The 18,470-nt window shown below is 34.8% G+C and overlaps 1 protein-coding gene across 1 annotated transcript in view; it reads left to right on the plus strand.

Moving 5' to 3' along the window:
• The first annotated feature begins 2,828 nt into the window (after positions 1-2,828).
• Positions 2,829-18,470, plus strand: part of LOC143224298 (uncharacterized) — a 54,456-nt gene continuing 38,814 nt past the window's right edge. The window contains exon 1 of the mRNA XM_076452694.1: positions 2,829-3,054. Within this exon, the coding sequence (XP_076308809.1) occupies positions 3,000-3,054 (55 nt within the window). The 5' untranslated portion in view covers positions 2,829-2,999. The remainder of the gene's footprint in view (positions 3,055-18,470) is intronic.

An 18,470-nucleotide genomic window follows, 5' to 3' on the forward strand; every position in this document is an offset into this window, starting at 1 on the left:
GCTCAATGTTCAAAGGTCAGAATCTTTTCCTGAAGTTTTTACACAATTTTATGAGTAAATAAAATTCATTCCGTCTTCTATTAATTTTAATTATTTTTTTTAATATTATTTAATATTTTATACGCAGGATTCAGGCAGATCTCGATTCTGTAAGCTGTGATAATTTACATGTAGAATGCAGGAATACAAGTGTGTGTTGTTTCTCTCAACTATAAAGGATTACACTTGGACATCAATTCTGTTACTAATGTTAGTTTACATGTGCGATTGCAGTTTTAACTCATGTGCAGATTTATATACCATGTATATTTATTCTTACTGTAAAAGCGTACAAGTAGAATACGGCTCTGTCAGTTGTAGCAACTTACACGTGGAGAGCTCTATATGGTCAAGTGGCGGCATGGTCTGGTGGTTAGAGCGCTCGACGCGCAATCTCGGGATCGCGGGTTCGAATGCCCAGTCCCACCAAACAAATACGCGGTGGAGGTGTTGCAATATGACGGTTAATCCCACTATTCGTTGGTAAATTAATAGTCTAAGAATTGGTAGTGGGTAGTGATTATAATTCATAGCTCAATTAAGGACGGCTAGCGCAGATAGCATAGCTTGCATAGCTTTGCGCAAAATTAAAAACATCAACAACAAATAAACATGTACGTGGAGTGAAGGTTGCCATCCATAGCTTACAAATGTAGTCCTATTTTGCTGTTAATAATATTTCACTAGCAACACACGTGTTTCATCGCCTATCGTATCCTATTTGTGAGCCTTAATTACTTAATTATTTGTATATATACAAACTAGTTTAATCTGTGAATTCATGTTCTTCATTCACTCCACTATTGTTTTATCCCTTATCGTATCTCACACGTAGACCTATAGTGTGGTTATATATGCCAGTTTTATTCACACCACTGTTGTTTTATCCCTTATCGTATCTTACACGTAGACCTATAGTGTGGTTATATATGTCAGTTTTATTCACACCACTGTTGTTTTATCCCTTATCGTATCTCACACGTAGACATTTAGTGTGGTTGTATATGTCAGTTTTATTCACACCACTGTTGTTTTATCCCTTATCGTATCTTACACGTAGACCTATAGTGTGGTTATATATGTCAGTTTTATTCACACCACTGTTGTTTTATCCCTTATCGTATCTCACACGTAGACATTTAGTGTGGTTGTATATGTCAGTTTTATTCACACCACTGTTGTTTTATCCCTTATCGTATCTCACACGTAGACATTTAGTGTGGTTGTATATGCTAGTTTTATTCACACCACTGTTGTTTTATCCCTTATCGTATCTCACACGTAGACATTTAGTGTGGTTATATATGTCAGTTTTATTCACACCACTGTTGTTTTATCCCTTATCGTATCTCACACGTAGACATTTAGTATGGTTGTATATGCTAGTTTTATTCACACCACTGTTGTTTTATCCCTTATCGTATCTCACACGTAGACATTTAGTGTGGTTGTATATGTCAGTTTATTCACACCACTGTTGTTTTATCCCTTATCGTATCTCACACGTAGACATTTAGTGTGGTTATATATGTCAGTTTTATTCACACCACTGTTGTTTTATCCCTTATCGTATCTCACACGTAGACATTTAGTATGGTTGTATATGCTAGTTTTATTCACACCACTGTTGTTTTATCCCTTATCGAATCTTACACGTAGACCTATATTGTGGTTATATATGTCAGTTTTATTCGTAAACCCAGGTTACTTACTCGCAACAAATTTATTCCAACGCCTACCGTATCTCTCATGTGGATCTTTCATTTAGTTATGCATAGCAGTTTAACTGAAGAACCAAAGTTTTGTTCTCTAATAATATTTACACAAAATATCACAGTTCTGTTACAAATAATTAATTATTGATATCCTTAGCCCCTGTAATACGTGATTCGTGTATATACAGTGAAGTCCTAAGGTGAAACTGCTTTTAAAGGGACACGTTTATTCAATTTCTTGGATAAAAATAAAACATTTCACTTAAAGAAGTGCCTGATAATAATAAAAGCCGACGACAAATGAGAACGAGCAACCTATTCGCAACAAAAGTTATGACTTAACAACAACAAAATGCGACGCATCTACACACACGCATATGCATATATAGGTCTACGTTTGAGTTCGTGTATTAACGCGTTTTTACGGTACGGGTTCGTTTATGTCTCTTAATTATAAATGTTGATTTTTTTATATATATATATAGAGGGTGCTTTAGCAACCACCTCTTTAGTCATTAGTTTTACATATCTTCTATTATACTTGTAATATACAACTTCTATTAAGTTCCTTCTTGTTTGATATAAATTAGCGAACTTAGACATAAGTACGTCCTTGTACATATAATTGGCTCTGTAAACACTTCTAGGGAAATCGCCTCTGCCGAGATAGAAAGTAAAAAAATCAATTATATTCAAGTGTTTCGCATATATTAATTCAGCATCATTAGGTTACAGAATAACAAAGGAAGCCTAATTAATTCTGGAGAAAGGAAATTATATGATAAAGTGCACATGTTGATAAGAAATGAAAGGTATAAAGTATTTTCTTCCTATATGTAAATAACAGTGAGCGATATTTCATTATAATTCATATAAGAACGCGAGAATGAAAGTGCTTAATAAATCTTTTTTTATATTGGACCTGAATGAGTGAAATTTTGTAAAGAAGACGATAGCGGGAAATATACTAAATAACACTGAATCAGTTGGTGCGATTACTTATTTCTTACAAACAAAGCTCTCCACTAGTAGCGCTAGTAGTCTTGTGGATGGCCAGTCGTTTCAATGAGCGTCATCGCTTTAAGTTCTGTGGCACGCACGAGGATGACTGTATTCCGTTGAGATAGGCTGTTGGAGTACTCGATCGTGATTGCTTAGAAAACCATTTTATCTGAAAACTCATACAAGAAGTATATCGAAGGAATGAACAGCTAGTTCCATAATAAACAGGAGAAATCTGGAAACATGGATTTTTCAATTCAGTTGTGGATGATTTTAATGGTCCTTGTTTTAACCAAAGGTGAGATAATATTTTACTGTTACAAGTTTTGTGGAAAGGTATTGAAAAAGTAATGTTAGTAAGCTTTGTTGCATAGAGATTAACTTCACACGATACTGAATAGTAAATAAATTTAGTGTTCTTTGTCCTTCTTAAGGCTATAAATACAAACTTCGGTTACAATAGAGATAAGCACGTGTTTTCTCCCGAAGTTTTTAAAACAGACCGCACGCTACTTTAGCGAAATGTCTGTCAATTTTATGAATTATAATAAACGCGCGTGTATTTCGTAATTTCGTATATATTGTATATAATGTTTAATCTATATATGTGTGTGTGTGTTTGTGTCTTTTTTAAAAACTGACAAAATGTCATTACTGTCATTTTTTTATTTTATTTGTCACTAAATGATTTATCTGCAAAACAGCGGAACTCGCTTGGACAGCAGTAATTTTACAGACATATTATAGTGCAATCTAATTAACAAAAGCTTCTACTATATATGTAAAAACGGCTGGTTTGGGTTGAGAATTTTTTTACATACATATTTCTCTACAAGTGGGTTTTCATCATCACTGATTATAAATTTCTACTAACCTGTTCCAGTTTACACCATTATGAAATTCTAAAATGGAACATATATATTTTTGTTTCGCTTGTTTTATATATAGTTTAAAATAAATTTCAATTTAACATATTCCGTTCTCCACAGCAGATGGAGCGCAAATAGGTCATTGTTTAGTTTTGTACAAAAATACACAAGAAATTTGTTTGTTTGTTTTGAATTTCGGGCAAAGCTACACGAGGGCTATCTGCGCTAGCCGTCCCTAATTTAGCAGTGTAAGACTAGAGGGAGGCAGCTAGTCATCACCACCCACCGCCAACTCTTGAGCTACTTTTTTACCAACGAATAGTGGGATTAACCGTCATATTATAACGCCCCCACGGCTGAAAGGGCGAGCATGTTTAACGCGAAGGGGATGCGAACTCGCGACCCTCAGAGTACGAGTCGCACGCCTTAACACGCTTGGCCATGCCGGACCCCTACACAAGAAATAAAACACCTAATATTTTTTTATTAATCTTCAATACTTTGATGGATATAAAACAGTTATTTACTCATAGTGAAACATTGAAACTGGAAGTTCAATGGAATGGTATAGGTCTACAATGATTTGAAACTTACTGTAACTGAATGGGTTAATATTTTTTAAATTAAACGTATAATCAGTTAGTAAGATGAAAACGAAACTATGAAACATCTAAATTATTATTATAGGTGGCCAGAGAAAGAGTTGGGGCGACAACACTTTCTAGAAACGAAAATTAGGCCCCGGCATGGCCAGGTGGTTAGGGCGCTCGACTCGCAATCCGAGGGTCGCGAGTTCAACTCCCCGTCACACCAAACATGTTCGCCCTTTTAGCTGTGGAGGCATTATAATATGACGGTTAAGCCCACTATTCATTGGTAAAAGAATACCCTATGAGTTGGCGGTGGGTGGTGATGATTAGCTACCTTCCTTCTAATCTTACGCTGCTAAATTAGGGACGGCTAGCGCAGATAGCGCTCGTATAGCTTTGCGCGAAGTTCAAAAACAAACAAACAGTTTTTGTTTTTTTTACAGTAATTAGCATGTGTAATGTTGACACTTGTTAAGTTGCTATGGCAACACTTCAAATAAAGTCCTGGATTCGCGTAGGTGCTTATCGCTGACTGTTCCTACCGTGGTTGAAACACGTTTCAGTAATATGATTGTTAACTCTATTACAAAATGTTTACATAAGTTATTCAATTTTTTTCTGTGGAAAATTCCTCAAACGTTATCTAATATAACACCCCGCACGTGTCAGCTGTAAAGGGTTAAGTAACAGCGGGTCTAGACTTCAGGTGATAGAGGGAATTACTTGGCAAATATTGATGTGTTTCACGGCAGTCCTTTATCCTATCTTCTCGGGCTTTATCCTCGCATTTAACCGCATGAAAACAGAAATAAAAACAAAAACTCTTCGAAATTATTTAGCAATCTGTTTCATCTAACCTCCACACTTAGATGTTTGTACGCTTTATAACAAAGCCTTTCAATTAAAATGCTTTCATTTACGTGTTAAAGTAATTCACCAGGAAAAAAACAAACAAACTTTGTTTATGAGAAGATATATCATTCACTTTAGTACTCAACTTGGTCATTAAAGTACCAATCTTATTATTTTTTTTTTGTTTGTGATTGAGAACTGACACCTAGAAAGGTTATCACCAAATAAGTTTACAAAATCAAACATCTAAACACTAGCTGTTCTTAGCAAGCAACAACAAATAATTTATTACTTACAGAATCTTTATTAAGAAAACTATGTACAAGATATCTGGCGTCACTATTGGCGCATTTATTAACCAAAAATATTTTTCAGTGTTCAACTCAGGGGGTGTAAAGAGGAATTTCTCCAAATTCTGTGCTACCTCCAGAACAAAAGGACCCGGCAAGGTGAAGTGGTTAGGTCGCGGGTTCGATTCCACGTCATACCAAACATGTTTGCCCTTTCAGCTGTGGGGGCGTTATAATGTGACAGTCAATCCCACTATTCGTTGGTAAAATATTAGCCCAAGAGTTGGCGGTGGGTGGTGATGACAAGATGCCTTCCCTCTAGTCTTACACTACTAAATTAGGGACGGCAAGCGCAGATAGCCCTCGTGTAGCTTTTGCGCGAAATTCAAAACTAAGAAACCAGAAGAAAGATTTGGATTTAATATATGATGAAGGGAGACCTAAACACCTCTCCCCGTTAAATTTATACATTAGGTCACTAAGATAGAATCACTTAAAATAATAATAATAATTTTAATAATAGAATAGAGCTAAAATAAAACAGATCACCTACGTTCCAGACTTATTAAAAATAATAATAAAAAATCAAAGAACAATATAAATGGACATTGTCCTGAAAAGGACCAGACTAAACTTATGATATCACTCCAGCCATTCAGTATGTAATCGAAATATATTAATCTGCCCACTTCAGCAAAGTTATGGAAGGAGGAAGAGGTCTAGTGTACCTGACCCTCCTGGGTATACAAATAAATATACCCAAATACCAGAGAGAGAGAGATATTTGGATTCAACACTGATAGTCCTAACTGCTAATCTAAATATTATAAGATATTCACTTTTTTTAAATTAAACAGTTCGAAATTTCTACGCAAAAACGGCTCGTTTGGGTTGAAAATATTTTACATAGAAGAGCGAAGAACGTTTTGACCTTCTTCGGTCATCGTCAGGTCGAAACGTTGTTCGCTCTTCTATGTAAAATATTTTCTCAACCCAAACGAGCCGTTTTTGCATATAAATTTCTCAACAAGTGGGTTTCTCGACATCACTGATTATTAGTTCAAAATTTCGTGAGCGTTCAAACCTAGGCCGGAACTACACTAATCAACCTTTAGATAAAGATACGTCTTTATTGACCGAACAAATCTTAACATTTAGGGAAAGCCGCTCTTAACAACTATGAATAAATTCTGAAGTAAAAAAGATATTTTGAACATTATATCATAAATAACTTGGCACAGCATGGCCAGGTGGTTAGGCGCTCGACTCGTAATCTTAAGGTCGCGGTTCGAATCCCCATCACACCAAATATTCCCCTCTTTTCAGCCGTGAGGGTGTTACAATGTGCGGTCAATCCCGCTATTCGTTGGTTAAAGAGTAGCTCATGAGTTGGCAGTGGGTGGTGATGACTAGCTGCCTTCCCTCCAGTTTTACACTGTTAAATTAAGGCCGGTTTATGCAGATAGACCTCGTGTACCTTTGCAAGAAATTCAAAAACAAAACAAACAAATCGCAAATAATCCGTTACTGAATTTACAAAGTTGTGGCTTCTGAGTGTTGGTTTTTTTAAAGTTTCTCATTACAAGCTATATCCGTTCTAAGAACGGTGGGTTGGGTCTGTAACATAACAGTTTCAGCCAGGTACTGCAATGGTAGACAGTAGACAGTCAAAAACAGCGATTTGAAGCTGATGCTAGACCAGGAAGCTATAGGTCGATAACTCGGCGAAATGAAACCGGTACTGGACCGGGATGATATAACTCGACGATTTGTAATCGTTTCTGGACTAGGATGGTGTAATTTTATAATTCGGTGATTTGAAACTGAACCGGGGTAACATTGATCTATAATGCGGTGTTTTGAAACTAACCGGGGTAACATTAGTTTATAATGCGGTGTTTTGAAATTGAACCGGGGTAACATTGATCTATAATGCGGTGTTTTGAAACTAACCGGGGTAACATTAGTTTATAATGCGGTGTTTTGAAACTAACCGGGGAAACATTAGTTTATAATGCGGTGTTTTGAGACTGAACCGGGGTAACATTAGTTTATAATGCGGTGTTTTGAAACTGAACCGGGGTAACATTGGTTTATAATGCGGTGTTTTGAATCTGAACCGGGGTAACATTGGTTTATAATGCGGTGTTTTGAAACTGAACCGGGGTAACACTGGTTTATAATGCGGTGTTTTGAAACTGAACCGGGGTAACATTGGTTTATAATGCGGTGTTTTGAAACTAACCGGGGAAACATTAGTTTATAATGCGGTGTTTTGAAACTGAACCGGGGTAACATTGGTTTATAATGCGGTGTTTTGAAACTGAACCGGGGTAACATTGGTTAATAATGCGGTGTTTTGAAACTGAGCCGGGGTAACATTGGTTTATAATGCGGTGTTTTGAAACTAACCGGGGTAACATTAGTTTATAATGCGGTGTTTTGAAACTGAACCGGGGTAACATTGGTTTATAATGCGGTGTTTTGAAACTGAACCGGGGTAACATTGGTTTATAATGCGGTGTTTTGAAACTAACCGGGGAAACATTAGTTTATAATGCGGTGTTTTGAAACTGAACCGGGGTAACATTGGTTTATAATGCGGTGTTTTGAAACTGAACCGGGGTAACATTGGTTTATAATGCGGTGTTTTGAAACTGAACCGGGGTAACATTGGTCTATAATGCGGTGTTTTGAAACCTAACGCAACTGAGCCGGATATTTCTCAAAATGTTAATTTTTGTATAAAACAACATAGAGAAATATTGTTTAACAATTATCTTATTCAACGCCGTGGCTATTGTGGTCACGGTACGATGACCCCTGATTGCGAACATATAGATGGATAGAAAACAAATGTTGCCCTTTATTAAAATGTCGAAACTGTAAACAAAGATGTAGTACAAAAACGTTAAAATCTTTCATGAACTTTGATGGTTAGAATACAATAATAGCAATAATATGATATCGAAACATTTATTTTGGTTACGAAATAACAAAACAAAGCATTTGTCGGTGTGGAACTTGAGTCGCTTCCTTCTTATGAATACGTTAAAACATTAACAGAAGTTTCACTAATTATGATTTTGTATAATTAATAAGGTTGAACGTTTTTGTGATAATTATATCCTCCAAGAAATCTTATTTTTAAATCAAGGTTATTTTCTCTGCAAATTCATCAATTTGAGCAATTGCTTTGTGAATAAACGATTTAAAACCTCGTGCAATTTGATAATTTCAATCATTTTTATTAATTCGTAATTTTTTATTTATCGCATTTTTTACATGTTATTATTTGATTTGTTTTGTTCTCAATTTCGCGCAAAGGTACCAGAGGAAAATGTACCCTTGCCGACCCCAATAAAGCAAGGAGAGACTAGGAGGAAGGCAGACGCTATCTGTTCACCCTCAGCTTTATGGCCACTTTGTTAGCAACGAATATTGTGATTGTTCGTCATATTATAACGCTCCTACAGTTAAGAGAGCTAGCACGTTTGTTGAAAAGGATTCGAACCCGCAATCTGCAGGTTGCGATACTATTTTTAAAGTTAAATAAAATGTTGAAGTGTGTGTGTGTTTTTCTTATAGCAAAGCCACATAGGCTATCTGCTGAGCCCACCGAGGGGAATCGAACCCCTGATTTTAGCGTTGTAAATCTGTAGACATACCGCTGTACTAGCAGGGGGCAAAATGTTGAAGCAAAAGCAAGACAGAAGACAATGTAATTAGTTTTGTTCCATTTGTTTATGATAAAGCTTTCATGGCTATCTGCCGTCGTTGTTAATGTTGAAATACCGGTCACAGAAAAGGCAGAACCCACCGCCAACTCTTAAACTATTATTTACTAATGAATAGAAGCCCGGCATGGCCAGGTGGTTAAGGCACTTGACTCGTAACATGAGGGTTGCGGGTTTGAATCACAGTCACACCAAACATGCTCGCCCTTTCAGCCATGGGGCGTTATAATGTGACAGTCAATCCCACTATTCGTTGGTAAAACAGTAGCCCAAGAGTTGGCGGTGGGTGGTGATGACTAGCTGCCTTCCCATTAGTCTTATATTACAAAATTAGGAACGACTAGCGCAGACAACCCTCGAGTAGCTTTGCGCGAAATTCAAAACAAACCAAACTAATTAATAGGGAGATTGATTGCAACATCATAACACCCATACAGCTGAAAGGGTGAGCATGTTTGGTAGAATTTTTCAATCCCATGACTCAGAGAATACGAGTCGAAAGCTCTCACCCATATGCATGCTATGGTAGGACCCATTTCGTCATGTCCTGCTGTTAAGTTGAAAGTTACGAAAAAACAAAATATTTTAAAATGAGCTCTGTTTTATTACAAATGCCATTTCTAGTTAAAACAAAAATTAGACTAAAACCTTTTTTAGGTTATGAAAAAATGCACTTCTCGTAACTACAACGTTAAAATTAGGAGTTCGATTCCCCTCGGTGGACTCAGCAGAGAGCCCGATGTGGCTTTGTTATAAGAAAACACACACAAACTTCTCGTAATTAAATGCAATTTTTACCTGCAATGATGGATAAAATGAACCCTTAAAATTAAGAAGAATGGCGCCATTTACCTCATAACAAACTAAATATAAACTACATCATTGTTTTAGTGTTCTTAGCAGCGATCTGAAAGGCTGTGCGCTATGTACAAGTTGTACATTATCATGGAAAAAAATAGCGCAAAAGAAAGGCAATTGTGTACATTGTACATTTCGGTCGAAGCCTATTGCGGAAACATATTTCGTTACAATCTATATTGCAAAAACTTGTGATGCTCTATATGAAGGTCGTACGTGCATCCAGATAACAGCTATGCAGTGTCGTTTATAGATCCAGAAGTTACGTCGTAAGGTTGTTTGTTTTGGAATTTCGCGCAAAGCTCCACGAGAGCTATCTGCGCTAGCCGTCCCTAATTTAGCAGTGTAAGACTAGAGGGAAGGCAGCTAATCGTCAGCACCCGCCGTCAACTCTTGGGCTACTCTTTTACCAACGAATAGTGGTAAATGACCCTCACATTATAACGCCTCCACGGCTGAAAGGGCGAGCATGTTTGGTGCGACGGGGATTCGAACCCGCGACCTTCAGATTATAAGTCGAACGCCTTAACCCACATGGCTATGTCGGATCGACGTCGTAAGACTGTCATGTCAAAGGCAAGCACATCAAATTTCTCTGTAAACTTTACATAAACCATCTGGTGTACCAGACGTTGGTTTTCCAACAACCTGTTCTGACAGTCCAATTGCATAGAAAAAAATATCGGCTTCTTGGGGAATGTAGCGGTTTATCAGATACATTTTGAAAGAAACTTGTATACGTATGACTTGTATCACTTTCCCAGACAGAAATTTTTCTTGGTTATTTTACGCACTGTTGTCTGAAACACGTGGTTGACTTTTATCAGTGATCTTTGTGTTGGTGGGTGAGTTTTGCCTGTTACAAGACTTGCTGTTTTGTTTATTCCAATTTGGTTTAATACAGCTTATTCGACCCTTTATCTCAGCTCCAAAAACGTGGAATTTTGTTAACCTGAGCATAGAATGTAATTTATGGATCAAAGCGCCGCTTCCAGTTCAGAATCTCTATCACTCAGGTTTAATGCGGTCCTCTTATTATCGGGCCAGGCTGCGAATCGGTTGGTCCAAAGTTCTAGCCGCGAAACACATTCTATAGATTTACCTATGTGGACGTTTTAACTGAAACAATCAACACTGCTATACGGTTAAGAATATTCGTATAGGCGGCGTGTGCTGCTGACTGGTTGTTCTTCTTCTGGTCAACAGTTCTAAATTAAGAATGGCTATGTCCAGCCTTTTAGATCATGACCTGATAGTTCATCCGCCTGGTCTGATGTTTAATAAAACTAATTCCCTATAGTAACAAAGTTTTTGAACCATTTCTAACAGTAAACAAAAATGGTTTAACACACTATGTGCGAGATAATATTATTAGAATATTTTGTTAATAAAAGCTTGCCACAGTTTTGGCGTCTTTGTGTGATATTTACTTGATCAGTATCAATGTATTTTATTATATGCATATATCTGTTGGTTTTTACATAATTCGCATTTTAAAAGGCTAAATAAACTTTTTTAAGACTTATATATACACACACATAAGAAAACTACATTAAGTACCATCACATATCAAGTAATATTAATTAGTTAGTTAGCAAAGCAACATTGGTGTATCTGCTGTGTCCGCCGCGGGGAATATAACCTCGGATTTTAGCTTTATAAGTATGCAGACTTACAGAGATTTATGTAAATTAATAATATATTAATAGAAAGAAGTTTACTTTCGACGTTTTAGCGGAGAAGGCTCTTGAAATGAGTGGATGGTCACTCGTATAGGTGAATTTCTTCAGCTTTAATAGATTAGTCAGACGTGACATGTTTTTTTTCCCCACCTCGCAAACCATGGAAGTTCACGTGTAGTCTCTTATTTTTATTCTACTCACTGTTTTTCATAGAAATGTTTGCGTTACAGAATGGATGATCTCGCTTTTAGACCTTAACAAACTGGTCATTATTAAAAATGGTAAAAAGCTGTTAGGAGTTAGATATTTTTAAATTGTCTTAGCATGAACATCCATCTTCAGTTATTGTTTGTTGTGTGCTGGTGAATCGTTTATAAAGTAAACATAGTAGTTGTTAATACATCCTAAGTGAAAGCAGTAGGATGACAAGAGACAATAGAAACGGCATTGAGTTAAACACAGTCGGAGGTCCATCCTATAGTATATATCATTATCAGCGAGAGCAGGTGAGAGGGACGTAGCCTAATGGGTGGCCAACAAGTGGTCGAAACGAAACACGATCCGCATTTCAGATGTTAGTGCGTTATGAAAATGTCGGTGACTTCCACCATTCGGTTGGAAGAGCTTCGCAAAACCGTTTTGGCGACTTGTGCTACAACGTAGCTAGCTGCCTTATCTCTCTCTTTGTGGCCAGTTGTTTAAAATTAGGGGCGGGTATACCTGAACCTAACCTAGTTATTCAGCTTGAAAAAGTCCAATTTGTTTAGTACGAAAGGCTTACAGTTCGTCACTGAAATATAGTGTTACTCCTATTCTGAACTTACCATAGTCTGTTAACAATAACCAAACGTGCAGTATTATCTTCACAGAAATACAAATTTCAAATGCTGTTATTAATGATTTTAATCTACTTGTAATTTACAGACTGATTAACAAATATAAAACACACAAAACAGAGATGTACATGTAAAACTTATCAGCCATTAACTGTTTTTTGCTTATCTGTACAATATTCAATAGAAATCACAACATTAAAATATATTCACATGAATTATAAAGCCTTAAAATATTAGCTTCTTTCAACAACTTCTCCCATAAAACAAGTTACGACTTAATATTTCCAGAAATTTGAAAATATTAGTTCCGTTAGGGCAAGTTTGTAAAAGCATACTACAACTTAACCTATTATAAAACACAAAATCCTAAAATATTAGCTTCGTTATATGAGGTTCTCCCTTGGAACAAGTTACAACTTAGGCTGTTACGAAATGAAGCTTTTAAAATATTATTTCCGTTACTTCAAATTCCTTCTCAAAACAGGTTTCAACTTAATCCATTATGTTTCTACTGACACCGAACTTAATATAGTGTAAACTGAACAAGCTTTGAGCAACGAACAATGTCTTTAAGCATTCCAAAACATGACATCGGATTAGTTTTACATCTTTCCTACCACAGTATTACGACCATCTATCATCAGGGATCTGTCATTTAACGCTGAAAATTGCGGTTAATTTCGTGTGTACACGTAACCGTGTAAACATCTAGCTAGAAACGGTTGAATTCAGAGGAGATCCTACGTTTCATTGCCACTGGAGATTTGAGTGATGCACTGTCTGTCTAGGTGGAAACTTAGAGATAACCTTGTTTGTTCTACCTTTTTAGACGAATAAATGCATCTGATGAGCAGTGTCTTTTTCCTGGGAGGCACTGTGTTTGCAAACACTGGCTAATTTTGCCATCCTTGAAGAAGGGCGACAGTTGATAGTTAGAACAGCGAGCATAAAAGCGTTTACTGAAAGAGAATACAGTTTAGTGAAAATGTAAAATCAAGACATGGCCTAAAAATATAGTTTAATTAGCCTATTTGAACCTAATGAATGTTAGTTGAAAAAACAGACTAAGAAATAGTGTAAAATGAAACTTCTGAAAGAGATATGATACAAAAATATTACTGTAGAAGTGACCGAGATACTAATATAAATATAATATTCTAATGTTTCATGTCCCTAAACCAAGGTGTCTTCAAAAACACTTCTTAGTAGGACCACAAGCATTACAATAATAAAATAACAATCACTAATGTATGTTAGAGAAACAATTTGATGTCTGTCAATTTAACTTAAATCCAAAACACACTACTGAAGGACATTAAACACTGATAAAGATGTCATAATCAAGGTAAACACTTATAAAGATGTCATAATCACATTAAACACTGATAAAGATGTCATTATTAAATTGAACACTGATAAAGATGTCATAATCAAGGTAAACACTTATAAAGATGTCATAATGACATTAAACACTGATAAAGATGTCATTATTAAATTGAACACTGATAAAGATGTCATAATCAAGGTAAAAACTTATAAAGATGTCATAATCACATTAAACACTGATAAAGATGTCATATTCAAGGAAATCAATGGCAAAGGTGTCATAATCACATCAAACACTGATAAAGGACAACGTTTAAAAATACAGAATACAAAGGAGCAAGTTCAGTTACGTCAAAATCAGACCAAGAAAACACGAGCCTCTGAGTTGATTTATACTTGATGAATGAGGTTTGTTTATCTATTGTTAAACACAGAGCTAAACAATGCGCTGTGTTATCCCTATTACTTGTATTGAAACCCAGATTTTAACGTTATAAGTCTTCAGACTTACTGCTGAGACACGGGTGGAGCAGGGAAGATGGTGAGAAAATGGTCAATCACAAAGGTATGCAATAGGCTATCTATCTAATATGTGTCCTCTGCGAATATCGAAACTCGATTTTAGCGTTATAAGCAGTCATACCTGCCGCTAAGCATATGGGATACTGAAAAAGGGTTTGTTTGTTTGTTTGTTTTAATTTCGCACAAAGCTACACGAGGGCTATCTGAGCTAGCCGTCCCGAATTTAGCAGTGTAAGACTAGAGGGAAGGCAGCTAGTCATCACCACCCACCGCCAACTCTTGGGCTACTCTTTTTACCAACGAATAGTGAGATTGACCGTCACATTATAACGCCACCACGGCTGAAAAGGCGAGCATGTTTGGCGTGACGGGGATGCGAACCCGCGACCCTCAGATTACGAGTCGCACGCCTTAACACGCTTGGCCATGCCGGGCCCCTGAACAAGGAAGTTTACTTACTGTCAGAAATAAAATATTTTAATTAGCACGTTTGTTTGAACTACTTTTATTGTTTCTTTTTAATCTATTGCATTGTTTGCTCTAACTGCGTAAGCGAAATTACAACATTTGTGGAATATTGTTGAAGTACTCAATATCCATGTTCCAGGCAATCTTTCACACTATTAGTGGAACCAACGAAATAGTGCGCGTTTTTTGTTCCATTTTTTTTCACTGATGTTATCGTGTTTGTCCCTAATTCAACCCCACATACTTATCCGCACCGTGGGAGTTAGGTTTTAGTTTCTGTTTAGAGCGTTTCACACTGTCGAGCTGAGCTCTCAGTGGAAAGGATGGAAGCTTTCAGCTACAGAGAAGCTGTCACGTTTTAGTCGGTTCGTTTACGCTAAATCCAACCCTCCCTCTGAAAGGTCTGATCTATTATTATACCGGGGGCTACGTATAGTTTTTATCTACTGTACAGTATGCAAATGAAGAAAATATCGATTTTTTCAGAATTTAAAATATTTAAGTCTTTCTTTCTTGCCTAAAGTGACTAACTGGATATAATGATACACCGAACTAGACAAAATGTAAAGTGACAGGCGCACAGACAAAAGAACACACATATACAAACAGTCAGATATAGTGTCGTATACAAATATGGATAGACAAATATTGGTAAAAATATAGAAACACAATGATAAATAAATGTAAATATAATTATAAAAACAAATATACAGAGAAGTATATAAACGTATATATAAGTTTTTATATATATAGATATCTAATTACATTTTCACGGCAACAAAAACGTATAAACAGATACACACGGAAATAAATTTTAATATATCAACTGGTCGACAAAATGAGACAACTTAACATAATACTTTAATATATCAACTGGTCGACAAAATGAGACTACTTAACATAATACACTAATATATCAACTGGTCGACAAAATGAGACAACTTAACATAATACTTTAATATATCAACTGGTCGACAAAATAAGACTACTTAACATAATACTTTAATATATCAACTGGTCGACAAAATGAGACAACTTAACATAATACTTTAATATATCAACTGGTCGACAAAATGAGACTACTTAACATAATACACTAATATATCAACTGGTCGACAAAATGAGACAACTTAACATAATACTTTAATATATCAACTGGTCGACAAAATAAGACTACTTAACATAATACTTTAATATATCAACTGGTCGACAAAATGAGACTACTTAACATAATACTTTAATATATCAACTGGTCGACAAAATGAGACTACTTAACATAATACTTTAATATATCAACTGGTCGACAAAATGAGACTACTTAATATAATACTTTAATATATCAACTGGTCGACAAAATGAGACTACTTAATATAATACTTTAATATATCAACTGGTCGACAAAATGAGACTACTTAACATAATACTTTAATATATCAACTGGTCGACAAAATGAGACTACTTAATATAATACTTTAATATATCAACTGGTCGACAAAATGAGACTACTTAATATAATACTTTAATATATCAACTGGTCGACAAAATGAGACTACTTAATATAATACTTTAATATATCAACTGGTCGACAACATGAGACTACTTAACATAATACACTAATATATCAACTGGTCGACAAAATGAGACTACTTAACATAATACTTTAATGTATCAACTGGTCGACAAAATGAGACTACTTAATATAATACTTTAATATATCAACTGGTCGACAAAATGAAACTACTTAATATAATACTTTAATGTATCAACTAATCAACAAAATGAGACTACTTAATATAATACTTTAATGTATCAACTGGTCGACAAAATGAGACTACTTAATATAATACTTTAATATATCAACTGGTCGACAAAATGAGACTACTTAATATAATACTTTAATATATCAACTGGTCGACAAAATGAGACTACTTAATATAATACTTTAATATATCAACTGGTCGACAAAATGAGACTACTTAACATAATACTTTAATGTATCAACTGGTCGACAAAATGAGACCATTTAATATAATACTTTAATATATCAACTGGTCGACAAAATGAGACTACTTAACATAATACTTTAATATATCAACTGGTCGACAAAATGAGACTACTTAACATAATACACTAATGTATCAACTGGTCGACAAAATGAGACTACTTAACATAATACTTTAATGTATCAACTGGTCGACAAAATGAGACTACTTAATATAATACTTTAATATATCAACTGGTCGACAAAATGAGACTACTTAATATAATACTTTAATGTATCAACTGTTCGACAAAATGAGACTACTTAATATAATACTTTAATATATCAACTGGTCGACAAAATGAGACTACTTAATATAATACTTTAATATATAAACTGGTCGTCAAAATGAGACTACTTAATATAACACTTTAATATATCAACTGGTCGACAAAATGAGACTACTTAATATAATACCTTAATATATCAACTGGTCGACAAAATAAGACTACTTAATATAATACTTTAACATATCAACTGGTCGACAAAATGAGACTACTTAACATAATACACTAATATATCAACTGGTCGACAAAATGAGACTACTTAATATAATACTTTAATATATCAACTGGTCGACAAAATGAGTCTACTTAATATAATACTTTAATATATCAACTGGTCGTCAAAATGAGACTACTTAATATAATACACTAATATATCAACTGTTTGAGAAAATGAGACTACTTAATATAATACTTTAATATATCAACTGGTCGACAAAATGAGACTACTTAATATAATACTTTAATATATCAACTGGTCGTCAAAATGAGACTACTTAATATAATACTTTAATATATCAACTGGTCGTCAAAATGAGACTACTTAATATAACACTGTAATATATCAACTGGTCGACAAAATGAGACTACTTGATATAATATTTTAATATATCAACTGGTCGACAAAATGAGACTACTTAACATAATACTTTAATATATCAACTGGTCGACAAAATGAGACTACTTAATATAATACACTAATATATCAACTGTTCGACAAAATGAGACTACTTAATATAATACTTTAATATATCAACTGGTCGACAAAATGAAACTACTTAATATAATACTTTAATATATCAACTGGTCGACAAAATGAGTCTACTTAATATAATACTTTAATATATAAACTGGTCGTCAAAATGAGACTACTTAATATAACACTTTAATATATCAAGTGGTCGACAAAATGAGACTACTTAATATAATACTTTAATATATCAACTGGTCGACAAAATGAGACTACTTAATATAATACTTTAATATATCAACTGGTCGACAAAATGAGATTTAAAACCACTTCATAGAAGGTGATAACGTTTTAGCTCTTTCGGTTATAACTTACAAGTTTGTTTTTTTCAAATGTTTAACAATATAGAAAGTGTTTGTTGACATACGTATTTATAAAAAGTATAGAAAGTGTTTGTTGACATACGTATTTATAAAAAGTATAGAAAGTGTTTGTTGACATACGTATTTATAAAAAGTATAGAAAGTGTTTGTTGACATACGTATTTATAAAAAGTATAGAAAGTGTTTGTTGACATACATATTTATAAAAAGTATGGAAAGTGTTTGTTGACATACATATTTATAAAAAGTATAGAAAGTGTTTGTTGATATACGTATTTATAAAAA

This window comes from Tachypleus tridentatus, chromosome 8 (assembly GCF_004210375.1).
Source record: "Tachypleus tridentatus isolate NWPU-2018 chromosome 8, ASM421037v1, whole genome shotgun sequence".
Taxonomy (NCBI): domain Eukaryota; kingdom Metazoa; phylum Arthropoda; class Merostomata; order Xiphosura; family Limulidae; genus Tachypleus; species Tachypleus tridentatus.